Consider the following 15,381-nt stretch of genomic DNA (forward strand, 5'->3'; position numbering starts at 1 on the left):
TATATTAACAGCATTTTTCTCCTTTGTTGATTTAATAGGGGAAAGGGCATCTAATTTTAAATGCATTTATTTCGTTCTTAAGGAGGTTGAACATTTCCCTCTAAGTTTGTTAAGCAATTACATTTTTCCCATCTTTGCATGATCTTTGTAGCCTTAATACCTTTCTATCAATTTAAATAATCTCTTTATATAATAAATATTTTTATAAAGTTTAATCCTGTGTTCCAAGAATACAAAATTTAAACTTCCCTAAACAGTGTTTTTTTTTTTTTTTACGATTTTATTTATTTATTTGACAGAGAGAGATTACAAGTAGGCAGAGAGAGAGAGGAGGAAGCAGGCTCCCCGCCGAGCAGAGAGCCCGATGCGGGACTCGATCCCAGGACCCTGAGATCATGACCTGAGCCGAAGGCAGCGGCTCAACCCACCGAGCCACCCAGGCGCCCATCTAAACGTGTTTTAATTATTTTATTTTCTAATCTATTTTAACTACTCTTGAATTGACTTTGATATATTGTGTGAAGTAATCAAAATTACCCATCCTTAATTGCTCCAACCTCAATTATTAGTAAATGACTCATAGTCATAACACATTATTGTATAGTGTAGGATCTATTATCTGGACCATCTACATTGTTTCATTGACTTGTTGTCCTATTTTATTTTTGATCTATGTTCTTCTTAATTTTTCTAGCCTTATATTTGGGTTTTCTATCATACCTTTAAAAAGTATATTTATATATATGCATATTGCTATGAAAAATACATAATTGTATTCTTCTGGATGAAAATTTATGTTTATTAATTAAAAAGTCTTGATGAATTTATAAGTACATGAATTTGTAAGTACACTAGAGGAAAAAAATTGTTACCTTTTAATCTTAGCATCCTGGAACATACTGTCCTTTGAATCAAAGTTTACAGTTTACTTCTCATCACGTACAAGTTTTCCTTAGTCATTCCTACATACTGTTGCAGTGGGGGTTTCCTTGTGTGTGGTTTTTCTTTTTTGTTAGGGTTCTCATTTTAAAAAGCCAGTGTTCCAGGAATGGCGTCACTTCAGTGTTGCCCCACTGCATGTACCCAAGCCAACCAAACCCGAGTTCCACAAGCAGTTGGGGGCCACGAATGCTCCTGAAATGTTTATGTAAGCTGGAGACCCTTTCTCCAGGGAATCTGAGAAGCTTAGCAGTGTGCATGGTGTGTGTGTGTGTGTGTGTGTGTGTGTGTGTGTGTGTACCCACACACATACTTATGAATATGACTTCAGTGCGTCAGCCACACCACCACATTAGCTTCAAATCTCTCCCCCCGCTGATACTTCCAGTTGGGAAGGTCTGGGTTCAGTGCTGATGCCCGGGCCATCATCTCCTACAGGTGGGATCTTGCAGGAAGAAAGAAATAGAGGACCCACAGTCTGGCACCTGGCCCACTTCAGCCTCTCAGGTAAAATGTTAGGCTTGGTATAGAGAGAAGGGAGCTGGGCTTTCGAGAATCAGCCCCATGAGGCGTATGTGAGGGAGCCAGGTGGGCAGGAAGGGGGAAATGATGAAGAGGAAGCGGGATAATCTTCAACAAAGCACCTCTTGTCACATGATCTTAGACTTTTCAAGAGATGCTGGAATGCTCAGTTTTTATGTGATGTCTCCCAATATTTTAATCAAAGCAACTAATTAAAAAATCCACTCAGGACCATAAAACACTCGTGAGCTATGTCTGGTCCATAGGTCCTATTTTGAGGCATCTGAATCACTAGGGGCCAGATCTGCTGCTGACTGGGTAGGGATTTGGAGTGGATAGACTGGGAGGGGCAGTCATTTGCTCAAGAACACACAGGCAGAAATTGGTGGTATCCTTACTGACTCCAAGTCAGGCCCAAGTGAGTCCCGAGCCATGCTATTACCTACCCCGTGGTTTAAAGGCAGTGTTTCTCAGTGTGTGGCCCCTGGAGCAGCAGCATCCTGTTAACCTGGTGTACTAGACTAGTGATGGCCCACAGAGATCAGGTCCTAATCCCTGGAATTTTTAAATGTTGCCTTATTTGGAAAAGGGGGCTTTTCAGAGGTGATCAAGGAGTCTGAGATGAAGAGATTATCTGGGTTGGCCCTAAATGCCACTAACATATCCTTATAAGCAAGCAGAACGAGATCGATCTCTCTTTCTCTCTCACACACACACGTGTAAAATTTTAAGACTAGAATGATTCAGTCACAAAACAAGAACATCAGCAGCTGAAGAGGCAAGGAAGGACTGTTACCTAGAGGCTCCAGATTACGGCCCTGCTGACATCTTTTTTTCAGCCACCAGGTTTGTGGCAGTTTGTTAAAGCGGTCCCAGGAAGCGAATATATCTAGAAACATCTTAGAAATTCTGAGGCTCCCTCCCAGACCTGCTGAACAGGAGATTTTGGGAATGGGGCTTAGCACCCTGTTTTAACAAGCCCTCCTGTTGAAAGCTGAAGTTCCAAAAACACTGGCTTAAGGCAAGGGCTGAAAAAACAGGGGCCAGGCATTTTGTGCAAATGTGATTTGGGGCCTATGGCAGAACTGGAGGTGAGTTTGACCTAAAGGCATTCACGCATCTGCATGAAGTGCTTGACCCCCACAGACATACGAACTTTTCAACCTTGTCCCAAACCAGTATTTCTCAAACTTCAGTGTACAATAAAGAGAAAGGTAATAAGCAAAAAAAGGTGGTATGTGCTACAAAGAAAACGATGGTAAATGGGCAGAGGGAGTGCCAGTGGGGAGGGCCAGTTTTAGCCTGGGTGGTCCAGGAAAAGCTTTCTGAAGAGGTGACCTTATGAGAAGGCAGCCAAGGAACATTAGGGAGGAAAGGGTTCTGGGCAGAGGAAACAGCATGAGCCAAGATCCTGAGGTCAGAAAATAGCTTAATGTTCGGAGGAAGTGCTGGGAGAGCAGTGCTGTCACAACCTGCTGGAGGAACTAAATGTGTCCCATGTGACTCTGCTTGGAGAGGAATCCTGAAAGCTTGTGCCTAGCTTCCTCCAGACCTCACCCCATGCGCCTCTTTGCAGGTTTTGCTTTCTATCCTTTTGCTATAACTCTTAGCCATAAGTATGACTATATGCACAGTCCTTTGTGTCCTCTTACTGAGTCACCGAACTTGGGTGTGGTTTTGGGAACCCCTGAGGCATACCCTCAAAACTAATGTATGTGATGTCTCAGACCTCCCGGGATGAAAGAAATCTGAAGGTTCTATGTGCATAGTCTGTTTTATTAAGAACTGCAATTAAGACCATTGCCACAATGGTCTTCCTCACCCTCACTGTATGCGTAGGATTTCTCCCTGGTATGGATCCTCTGATGTACTTTAAGGGATGAATCACAACTAAAGGCTTTTAGACATTCCTTACACTCATGGGGTGTCTTGATTTTGTGGGTCCACTGGTGCTTGGTCAGGGAGGAGTGGTACCTGAAGGCGTCCCAGCACTGCTTACACGTGTAGGGACTCTCCCCAGTGTGAGTTCTCTGATGGAGGCTGAGGGAGGAGCTGTAGCGGAAAGTCTTCTCATAGTCACTGCATTTGTAGGGTTTCTCTCCTGTGTGGGTTTTCCGGTACTTGATGAGGGAGGACCTGTACTGGCAGGGTTTCCTGCAGTCGGGACACTTATAGGGGTTCTCACTTGTATGAGTTCTCTGGTGGAGATTAAGGGATGAGGCCCAGCTAAAGGCCTTTCCACATTCACTGCATTGGTAAGGTTTCTTCCCACTGTGGATCCTCCGGTGCTGGCTGAAGAAAGACTGATCACTAAAGGCCTTCCCACACTCATTGCACTGATAGGGTTTCTCGCCAGTGTGAATCCTCTGATGGGAGAGGAGGGCTGAGCGTTTGCTGAAGCCTTTCCCACATTCATTACAGAGAAATGGCTTCCTGCCACTGTGGGTGATCTGGTGCTCCCAGAGGGAGGAGCTCCACCTGAAAGCTTTGTCACAGTCCTCACACTTGTATGGTTTCTCTCCAGAATGAATTCTTTGATGCTGAGTAATGTTTGCCCTCTGGCTGAAGGCCCTCATGCACTCACTGCATTCATAGGGTCTCTCCCCTGTGTGGATCCGCCAGTGCTGAGTAAGGAAGGACTTGGAGCTGAAGGCTCTCCCACATTCAGGACATCCTTTCTTCTCTGTGAAGCTGCTCAGAGATTCCACCAGGATGGGCATCTCAGAGAGGCTGTTCTCTCTGCAGGCCTTTATGAAGTTCATGTCCCGATGTCCCTTCTTTTGAGGTGACTCTTCAGAGATGTTATGCTTTGAAGGTATCCTGTTGTCGGACCCAGTGCCCCAGTCTGAAATAAAGTTTTCAAAACCGCAAATTCCTGTAAGGTGTGAGACAGAACACTGAAAATCAGATGACTGCTCCATTACCCATTGTGACTATCAGTCTTGTCAGCCCGACCATGCTCTAGTCCCCAGCAATCTCAATCAAATACAAATCCAAGTGTTGGTTAGCATTTTTTAAAAAGATTTTATTTATTTATTTGACAGAGAGAGACAGTGAGAGAGGGAGCACACGTAAGGGGAGTGGGAAAGGGAGAAGCAGGCTCTCTGCCAAGCAGGGAGCCCAATGTGGAGCTCAATCCCAGGACCCTGGGATCATGACCTGAGCCGAAGGCAGATGCCTAACGACTGAGGCACCCAGATGCCCCATGTTGGTTAGCATTTAAAATCACTTCAGGTAAAGGAAATTATCTATGACCATGTAGGTGGGCCTCACCCAATCAGTTGAAGGCATGCAGAGCAAAAACAGGTTTCATAGGAAATTTTGCCTTAAGTCAGCAGCATCGGCTCCAGCTTATTTCCAGCCTGCTGGGCAGCCCCAAAATGTGTTGAGTCATTTCTTAAAGTAAATCCCTCAATATATAGTTTATTGGTTCTGTTTTTCTGGAGAATTCTGACTGATGTATCAGCTCTCTAATGAGGCTTGACACTAGGAGGACACCTGGAACCAGGCTGGGTTAAGGGGGAAGCATGCATAGATTTTAAAATCGGGGAAAGCAGAGTTGACCGACAGAGGAAAGAAACATGTCAAGGATGAATCCAGCTGGGAGGATGAGAACCTGGAAAGGGCAGACCAGGACACTGGGGCCTCAGAAGCCCACGTGGGCTGGAGTGAGCCCTCACTACCTCACAGCCTGGTCTCCGCAGCTGGGGCACATGCACACTCAATTTTAGGCCGTTGCTGTTCTTCAGTGAGTCATGGAACTAAGTCAGGTTCCTTGCCTTGGCACCAGTGACATTTTGAGCCAGGAAGTTCTGTTGTGGGGACTGTCCTGGGTATTGCAGGATGGCAGGCAGCATTCCTGGCCACTTCCCCTCTGCACCACAGTGCCCTCTCAGCAGGGACGACCAAAGAAATCTTGAGACATTGCTACATGTCCCCTCAGGGCAAAACCACTCCGGGTTGAGACCACGGCTTTAGTAGGTTGTGACAAGAAGTTTTAAACAACGGGACAGAATGGAGTAACAGTGCACTGTGTATAGTAAGGACAAGTATCACTTCATACAATTTATTTTTTAATTACTTTATTTATTTTTAAAGATTTTATTTAATTTGAAAGAGAGAGATCACAAGTAGGCAGAGAGGCAGGCAGACAGAGAGAGGAGGAAGCAGGCTCCCTGCCAAGCAGAGAGCCCGATGCGGGGCTCAATCCCAGGACCCTGAAATCCTGACCTGAGCCGAAGGCAGAGGCTTTAACCCACTGAGCCACCCAGGTACCCCACTTTATACAATTTTTATTTCATTTATATCTGATGGATACACAGCATGTGCAGTGGGCTGCGATGTAAAATGTACCTTTCACCAGGGTTGTGGGAGAAACAAGTCTGAGGCACACAGACATGGGGCAGTCAGTTCCATCACAGGGACTGAGCAAGACAGAGCAGGAAAGAAGGCAGAGAGGGGTGGAGGCAGAGGCAGAAACAGGCTTTAAACTGAACTGAGAGGTAGACAGTACATTCTCTGTGGACACCTTTCAATGGGACCCCACTGACTGCGCCCTTGTTGACCCTCCTTTGGGCTCTCCTCCCCCCAACACATCCCAGCCAAACACTGGCATATACTGAGTGTTCAGCAGGAGACAGCTACCAATAATGGCTAAACCAAGCGTGGCCAATTAAAAAGCTCAGTCCCCTGGCCTCCAGCTGGCTTAAGAAAGAGAACAGATTTGGTCTGATGGCACTAGGGCCTGCAACTTCCGTTAGAACTTCTGGGAAAGAAAGCCTTCTGCCCTCCTGGGACCAGCGTGTCACTGAACCCATTGCTGCCAGAAACGGAAGGAGCCAGCCCAGGAGTGGAACCAAGAGAAGAAGAAACAGAACTAAGAAACACAGAGTGGGAGCCTATAGAGGACCAAAGAGACTAAGGTCAGGAAGTAACACTTGAGCTCCTGGCTCCAGCCATGCCTGAAGTCTGAGTTACCCTTAATGTTTCCATTATGTTCCTATAGAGAGGTAGACACTTCAGGAGAAGGAGTGTGGGAGGACCCTCAGAGGCACTGAATGGCTGAGCCTCAACCCAACACAGACGATGCCCCTTGGCTTCTGTGCAGTAAGGTAGGGTCTGAGTTCACTGATAAGCTACTGTCCTTACCCAGTGAGATCAGGTTCCTGTAGTTTTCCAGCATGACGTCCCAGTACAGCACCTTCTGGCCAGGACTCAGCTGCCCCCACTCCTCCTGGGAGAAGTCTATCGCCACATCCTGGAACGCAATTAGCTCCTGGAATGACAAGGCCACAGCATGACTAGCCCTTCATGTGTCCATTGGGAAAGGGGCCTGGGGTCAGGAGGGGAGTCAAACAAGAAAAGAGTGGGTCAGGCTGGGTTCAGGACTCACCACAGTGTGGCGGAGGTTGCATGTGGTAGTTCAAGAGCTGGAACCAAGAGCTAGAAGAGCCCACAGACTGCTGAAGTCTGATTCCCGTGGGGCTCTATAGGGAAACTGCAATGCATTCAGTGTGACAAAGATTTACTAAGGTCACCTACGGCCAGGCACCTTTCTAGGCACTGGGGATACAGACCAAAACCCTGCCCTGGTGAGTCCCACATTCCAGTCAGGCTTAGACAATAAACCAGCCAAACAGCATGTCAGATGGTGCTAAGTGGTACAGAGAAAAACAGGCAGGGACGAGAGTGATGGGACATTAGGTACCAGCTAGAGTGGTCAGGAGATACTTTACAAGGCAGTGACTCTAGACAAAGACCCGAGGGAAGTGAAGAGGTCTGTGCCATGTGGCTATTGGAAGGTGCCAATATTTTATTGGCACTGCCGATAATTTAAAACATGGATATTCATACAAAAATCCAAATATGTCTTGAAAAACAGGAAGCTTTTACATTGCAAAGCCTGGATTCCTGCAGTGACAACAGGCTGGAGCCTGGTCACAGTCGCCCCTATAGATGGGCTCAGTTTCCCACTGTGACTCCCCAACTCTGGGATCTCAAACTCAAGTGCCTATGGGGGGGACTAGCGAGGTAGTGGGAATGAATGAAGTGGGCTGCCCGAATGCTTACAGTTTTCCTGAAACACATGACCCTCCTTCATCCTGCTTCCATTTCTCCCTTTCCTGAGAAAAGTAATTCTCTGCTGACACAGGATTCAGTTGCTGGGACTGCCGCAAACTAGAAATCTTGTATCCAAAGAGGGTGCCCCCGCCTCAGCCCAGCTAGCAGTTGTCACGGAACACCAGAACACCGGCCTAGTGTTGCTACCTCTGACCCTGCCTGGTGCGTTCATGGATCTCCCGCAGCACTTACCACCCCTGAATGACCAGGCTGGTGTCTTTGTTGAGTGTCCCCCACATCGCTCCTGGTCTCCACCCAAGCAGGGGCCTCGTCAGTCTCAAAAGGACTGCATCCTGGTGCCTACAGGGTGCCCCATACACAGGAGGCCCGCAGATATCCGCCGACTAACACGTGAAGCGCAACCGCCGCCACCACTACCCCACTGGGTGCTCCACACCCAACCAGAAGCGACGTCCTGCCTTTCAGAACCCAGTGGCCCTCCCAGGGGAGACCAACGAAGACTGACTGACCTGGGGCCTCACAGTCACAAGCCCGGGAACCATGCCCTCCTCGGCAAAGGACCTCTCCTGGTGGAGGCCTGAGATCCGAGCTGGGGGGAGGAGGAAAGAGTGGTGAGAGAGGAGGCCCAGCTGGGCCATCACAACTGCCCCTCCTCCAGGACCCGAAAGGACCACATCCCTTGTTGGAGTTAGAGGAATGCGTTAAGTGGCACTGTTTCCTGCAGCCCAATCTAAGCTGAGAACCCAAACTCTGGAAACAAGGTACTTGGATTTGAATCCCACCTCCGACCCACTAATTGTATGGCGTTGGACAAGTTCCAGGACCTCTCTCTGAGACTCAGTTTCCTTATTTGAGAAATGGGGATAGAATGGTATCTACCTGTAGGACATGGTGACAGCGTTACTGTGGCGGATGGTATTAGTGCCCCCAGTCCTTCACACTCCCTGTAGATATACCCTTGGCCATGTACCTCTGAGGTGACCTGTCACCTTAAGTGTGGTGTCTGTCCCCACCTCTTGACATCAGGTCTGGCCTTGTAACCCGAGCCGACCAGTGGTGGCCTCATCTGCTCACCCCCTCACCGTCCTGCTGTTCCTCCAGGATCCCAGGCTCATTCCTGCTTTAGGGCCTCTGTCCTCACCTCTCCCTCTGCTGACAACACTCTTCCTCCCACTTCTCCTCCAGGTCATTCTCACCGTGCAGGGCTGAGCCTAGACCTCCGTCCTCAAAGGGTGTTTCTACCGGCCCAAACTCAGTGAGCGGACCCAGCCCCTATGTCCCCCCGCCCTCTAGTGTTTCCTCCCCGAGCATTTATCAGTGACGGGCACTATTTCACTGTGTTCCCCGGGAGAATGCAAGTTCCATCACAAGCCGCACCACCCAGGAACAAAATTCCACAGGCATCCCCAAGAAATCTCATGCAAAAGGGACAATGACACTTACAGATGAACGCAGCCACGCGGACTCAGCACAGTGTGGCCACCTGGTTTGGGGACACTTGTTATACTTGCGCACAAACACAACCACACGCACATTGTTCGCTTCCTCAGGCAAGTGCTTGGAAGCCCTTCCCACAGGGACATCCAGCATGGCACAGGGTCACGAACCACAACAGCCACACAAACTCGCCCTCCATGTAAGCCCCTCCCGCACAAAACCACACACAGAAGCCAAACTCCATTACCAGAGCCACAGGAGTCACACAGGACTGGGCTCCCCGTTGCTCTAACGCCCCCAACTCAGTCACATACGATCCCTTAAATGACAAATTACCATAGACCCTCGTGACACACAGGTCTGCATTCAGTCACACAGACCCTCGGACGAGGACAAACTCACACTCACACACCAGGCCCTTCCACACTCAACATGCACACCCAGCCTCAGGCAGACTGCGGACACTCCCAGACAACACCACACACACACACACACACACACACACACACGGCTGGAGAGGCAACTTCAGACACTCACAAAATCCCACCTGAACTCTGACAGCAAATCATCCTCGGCAACGCCCCCCCCCCTTGCATGCGCGCGCACACACACACCACCTCACACTCCGCTCACGCCCCCTCCCCCCCACCCCCGCGCTCACTCCAGCAACCGGCAGAGACGCCTCACCACGCGGACGTCACCGCATCAGACACACCCGACATGCCCTCATCACACACACACTCCCACCGAGTCACGGATCACAAAGTCACACTCGGCAAGGGACACACGCACAGACCTACACTAGCTCACGCGCGCACCACACCTCCACAGAACTGCAGCCCAGATGCGGCCCGGCTGGAAGTGGAAGCGCTCGCGGCGCCCGGGCGCAGAGCTCTCTGGGAGTTGTGGTTCAGAGACCGGTGCTCCGGTGTACGTCCCCGTGGCGCTGGGGCTCCATCCTTCCTGGGTTCAGCTCAGCTCCTGTGAGAAGGAGGAACCAGCTCCGCAGAGCGAATACTCCCTGTCTCCCAAGTGAGAGCCCCTGTCTGAGAAACAGGAACTAGCCCCACAGAGCGGATATTTCCTGTCTCCGAAGTGGGGAGTAATACCCCACAAATGAGGCACTGGAAGGCAATAAGAGGCGAAAGGACGATGCTGCCCAAAGAGGCGGCTTGGGAACATCTCTGCACCTTCCAGGAAATGACATTTGAAGCGAATTTCAAGCGTGGGCAGCAGCAGCCACGCTCCAGCTCGGCAAGGGCATACCAGGCTGAGAAAGGAGCCAGTGCAAAGGCCCTGAGACAGGGTGAAGGTTGATGTGCTTGAAGAACCAAGGTAACGCCCACATAGCTGGGGGTGAAAGATGCAGGGGTGGGTGCAGGGGAGGAGGCCGGAGAGCCCCAGGCAGTGGATGGGCACTGAAGGGCCGCAACAGGGGGGGTGGCGTGGCCCGATTTATGCATTCACAGGAGCCCGTGGCTGCTGGGTGGAGGGTGAGTTTGGGAAGCCAAGAGTGAAGGCAGGGAGATCGGAGAGGAGGCCGTTGCAGTGGTCCAGACAGAGACGATGGTGTGCCAGGAGAGGTTGGTGGCCATGGGCATAGTGTGACGTGCGTGGGTTTAAACCTGCACTGGGGGACATGCTGGATGTGGAGTGTAATGGGAAGAGGAGGGGGTAAGAGAGTGCCTGAGTGCCACCTGGTGAGGTGGAACCTGAGAAGGCACAGGCGTGGAGGAGGACAGAAAGCTGCCTGCACGTGTGCTCAGTTTGAAGTCCTTGCTGCTCTTCACTCATCGTGGTTTAATGTCAGTGTATTCACTCACTAACAATCTATTTTTTGAGTTTTGGTCCTGGGACAACTGCGTGCTGGAGCAGGCTGGGAGGTCGCACAAGAGTTCACTTTATTTTTTTTTTAAAGGTTTTATTTATTTATATGACAGAGATCACAAGTAGGCAGAGAGAAAGAGGGAGAGGAGGAAGCAGGCTCCCCCTGAGCAGAGAGCCCGATGCGGGGCTCGATCCCAGAACCCTGGGATCATGACCGGAGCTGAAGGCAGAGGCTTTAACCCGTTGAGCCACCCAGGCGCCCCAAGAGCTCACTTTAAATGTTCAGAAATGATGCAGATCGGTTGTTAGGCTGCGGACTCCTAGTTTGACATCAGCTGTGGTGAGATTACTTAGGCCATGGCAGTTGGCAAGTGCTACAGTATTTTTCTCCAGAGAGCTGGCTTTCCAGCTCGCCATTCGATAATAGGAAACAAACACGTAATCACCTTCATTCAGCTTTCATTCTGGTGTGTGGGGGACAGATCTGTAAACAGATAACTAAACAATTTATTGAAACTGCGGTGTGTATTTTGGAGAAATGGGAGTTCTAAGAGCATAGAAGGAAAATGACTTAGGTTGAGCCAGGAGGGGTGATCAGGAAGTGGTATTTGAGCTGTGATCTGAAGGCTGAGCAGCACACTCTTGCTCTCTTGTGTTTCATTGAGAAGTTGTCATCGTTGATTGATAGTGTCTTTTTCGTTCTTAGCGAAATGTAAAATAAGAGTCTGTCTTCTAATCAGTGTTGGTTTGGATTCAGCTGCACTTAATAATCTGATTAGGGGAGGGTTGTTTGAGCTGGGTTTGTGGAGCCCAAAGAGGCATGCAGGTGTGGCACAAGTGAGTGTGGGGAAGGGGCTAAGAAGCCATTAAGTGCTCAGAAGGCCCGGCCCTCTGACTCCAGCTAACGCCATAGCCACTCCGGCTCTTGTTTTTTGTTGTTCTGCATCACATTGGTTTATTCAAGAAATACATATCGAACGCCCAGTGCGTGCCAGACAGTATGCTGCACACTGGGGCCACAGCACGCAGAAGGCAGTGCCACTCTCATGGAGGTTATATCTGGAAGGGGCGGTGGGGAGCAGAACAAACAAACTGAACAATCTAGGTAATTACAGGTGGCGAGAAATTCAAGTAGGAAATAAAACAAAATGAGGGCATTGAGAGTGACCAGGAGGCGAGCTGCTTTGGATGGGAGGGTTGTGGAGGCTCCTTTTCTCTTTTTGGACAATTTGGACAATAACTCCCAAGGGTTATGCATTTGATCAAGAGGCTGGTATCCTCAAGGATATGTTGGTAGCACAGCAACAGTTTCCTAAAATCTCCCCACAAAATGTCTTAACAAAGTAAGGTTGCTTTAAAAAAAAATTTATTAATTTATTTTTAGAGAGGTGGGGGAAGAGGGAGAAGGAGAGAGAATCTCAAGCAGGCTCCATGCCCAGCATGAAGCCTCATGTGGGGTTTGATCCCATGACCTGAGCCGAAATCAAGAGTCAGATACAATTGACTGTACCACCCAGGCGCCCCAAGGTATTTAAAGTCAAAGAGAAATACAGTCTAATTTTTATCATTCAAAAATAGAACCCTGAGTGCTTCTGGATAAAATTATTGATCCTTTCCCCATCCTCTTAACTTTGGGTAAATTGCCTAATCTATCTGTATTTTATTTTCCTTATCTGCAAAGTGAAGAGAATTACAACCACATCATGAAGTGTTTCAAATGTTAGAGATAGTGCATATAAGAGTGACTAGTAAAGATGGTCTGGGAACAAAAGAGGAATTGGAAATATGATGATAGGATGGAGTAAAAAGAGGAGAAGGGAGTTGGGGGAAATTGGAAGGGGAGGTGAACCATGAAAGACTATGGACTCTGAAAAACAATCTGAGGGTTTTGAAGGGGCGGGGGTGGGGGGTGGGAGGTCGGGTTACCAGGTGGTGGGTATTATAGAGGGCACGGATTGCATGGAGCACTGGGTGTGGTGCAAAAATAATGAATACTGTTATGCTGAAAATAAATAAGAAAGAAAGAAAGAAAGAAAGAAAGAGCTTACTAGAACCATAATTTGCTATTATTTACAAATGTGGTATTATCAGATAGCTTTGTTCTTGTAATAGAAGAAATAAAAGATGATCATTTTGTAAATCAATAAAAAAAGATAGATGGTCACTCATCAAAAGAGTGGATATGGAGGAACGATCAAAAAATAGGAACTGTTCTCAAAAAATAAAAATAAATTAAAAAAAAAAAAGGAACTGTTCTTTCCTTCTTTCTAGAGTTTTATCTTGGTGTATGGCAACCCAACTGGAGACATTTCCCAGCCTCCTTTTTGGGTCAGCATGGCCATGTGACTAAGCACTAGCCAATGCGGTATTAGCAGAAACTTCTGGTTTACATCTTAAAACCATGTTGCTTGCCCTCTATTTCCTCTCTATTCCTTCCTGAAGCCAGATTGTGAATGAGGTGCTGGTGAGCTCTCCCTCACCTTGCGGATAAGGAGAACTTAGGCAATGGTAGAGCAAAGAGACAGGAGGAACCTGGTCTCAGAACGACTTTGTGGCACAGAGACACTAGAATTACCTCAAGCACAGATGTTTAAACGAAAGAGAACTAAGCCTTCTGTATCATTTAACCCACTGTTTGTTGTTTTCTATGAAAGCAACTGAACCAAAAATCCAACTCATAAAAGGCTACCAGGTAAACATGGTAGAAAGATGAAAATGCCTTTGACATTCCCTTGGGAAGGATTCACATGAAGATGACACAGTGTATATGGACAAGTCCAAAATGGCCTGTTTTTCTTCTGGAATATTTGCTGCTTCTTCTGATTGAAGTCATTGGCTTGCATTCAGGACAGGCATTAGATGAAAAATGTCTACCGCTAACCATGAAGCACATTGAGTAGGCCAAGGTGTGCCCACCTGCAGAAGGCCCATGGAAACTGAAAGGGAGGTCTCCTATTGGACTCTCTGGGACATAGGGTCATCGAAGGGGCTCTTGGATGGAATGATCCCGCTATTTAAATTATTTACTCCCTGTCCCTCCATCTTCCCCTGTGTACCTATAGTACCATTTGCCTATATTAACAGCACATTGGACATATCTCTAGCTTACCTGGACATCTACTAGGTAGATGGCATAGCTCATTGTCATCCAGCTTGGCTGCCAACTTTTTGGCTACAGGTGTGTTCCTTGTGGTGTCCGGAGGCACTAGCACCTCTACCGTGGCCACAGGGACCTCCTGTGAGGGTGGATTGCTGGGTGCTTCCCATGTCCAGATGCCAAGTCCTAAAATGGCCCCCGAGGATAAAGCTTCTGCAGGGCTCCCTTCATGTCCTTGTTCCTCAGGCTGTAGATAAGTGGATTCAGGGTGGGCGTGAGGACAGAGTAGAAGACAGCTGCCACAAGCCCTTGCGTTGGGGAGTAGCTGGTGCGGGGCTGCATGTAGGCAGAGCTGCCGGAGCCATAGAACAGGAGCACAGTGGCCAGGTGGGAGGAACAGGTGGACAGGGCCTTCCAGCGGCTGGCAGTGGAGCGGATCCGACACACGGTGGCCAAGATGCGGACGTAGGACAAGACAGTGAGACCAAAGCAGCTCATGATGACGCAGCCACTGACTGCAAATCCTGCAGCCTCGTGGACATCTGCATTGGCACAGGCTAGCCGCATGAGTGCAGGGATGTCACAGAAGAAGTGGTCGATCACGTTGGGGCCACAAAAGGGCAGGGAGAAGGTGTTGGCTGTGTGGAAGGCCGAGAAAACAAGCCCACTGCCCCAGGCCACCGACACCAGGGAGATGCAGGTCTCAGGGCTCATGGCTGCTCTGTACAACAGGGGCTTATAGATGGCCAGACAACGATCGAAAGCCATGGAGGTAATGAGAAAACACTCAGTGGACCCAAGGCAGACAAAGGCAAAGAGCTGGGATGCACATGCATGGAGGGAGATGTCCCTGGAGCCCAGCATGGTGGCAACCAGGGCCCGGGGGAGGGTGGTGGACACGGAACAGATATCCACCAAGGAGAGGTGTTTGAGGAAGAAGTACATGGGCGTGTGCAGGTGCACGTCCTGTGTCACGGCGGCCACGATAGCCACGTTCCCCAGAATGGCAGCCAGGTAAATGAGAAGGAAGGAGGCGGCGCTGAGCAACTGTAACTGGGGGACTGTGGAGAAGCCCCGGAGGAGGAAGACAGAGACTGCTGTGAGATTGGGCATGGTCGGCCTTTGGAAGAAGTCCTGAACTGCTGAGGCCACTCAAGGAACAGCCACGAGGGGAATGAGGAGACAACAGCAAAGACCTAGGAGGAAAGGAAGGGGAGGTGAGCTGCGTCTGAATTAAATGCACATGCACGGCCTTCCCTGGTGGTCTCAAACTCCAGATACTCACAGTGTCTGGCAGATACATCTGGTGGAGTGTCATGGGTGGGGGTAGGGGGAGCGTACACAATGTTCTGTTCAAGAGAGACAGCTGCTCTAAGCTCGTGCTAGCTGTTGGGGGACCAAGCACTGCCAGATCCTCTGATATTTGCCAAGAAAAGCCAGAATTCCAGGTTGTTTTTTCATTGTGAAATTTCCTGGGG

The 15,381-nt window shown here is 49.1% G+C and overlaps 2 protein-coding genes across 2 annotated transcripts; both read right to left on the bottom strand.

Annotated features, from left to right (window-relative positions):
* Positions 1-3,230: 3,230 nt before the first annotated feature.
* On the bottom strand, positions 3,231-6,790 carry LOC101681430 (zinc finger protein 501-like). Its single transcript, XM_004776956.2, has 2 exons — positions 6,610-6,790; positions 3,231-4,336 (listed from the first exon to the last, which is right to left on the bottom strand). The coding sequence occupies exons 1-2, from the start codon at positions 6,641-6,643 to the stop codon at positions 3,240-3,242; spliced, it is 1,131 nt and encodes a 376-aa protein (XP_004777013.2). The 5' UTR covers positions 6,644-6,790; the 3' UTR covers positions 3,231-3,239.
* A 7,299-nt stretch (positions 6,791-14,089) lies between these two features.
* LOC101684903 (olfactory receptor 1038-like) lies at positions 14,090-15,016 on the bottom strand. The gene has a single exon (XM_004777069.1). The coding sequence runs from the start codon at positions 15,014-15,016 to the stop codon at positions 14,090-14,092; it is 927 nt and encodes a 308-aa protein (XP_004777126.1).
* Positions 15,017-15,381: the final 365 nt, after the last annotated feature.

Source organism: Mustela putorius, unplaced genomic scaffold (assembly GCF_011764305.1).
Source record: "Mustela putorius furo isolate JIRA1106 unplaced genomic scaffold, ASM1176430v1.1 tig00000196_pilon_pilon_pilon, whole genome shotgun sequence".
NCBI classification, from domain to species: Eukaryota; Metazoa; Chordata; class Mammalia; order Carnivora; family Mustelidae; genus Mustela; species Mustela putorius.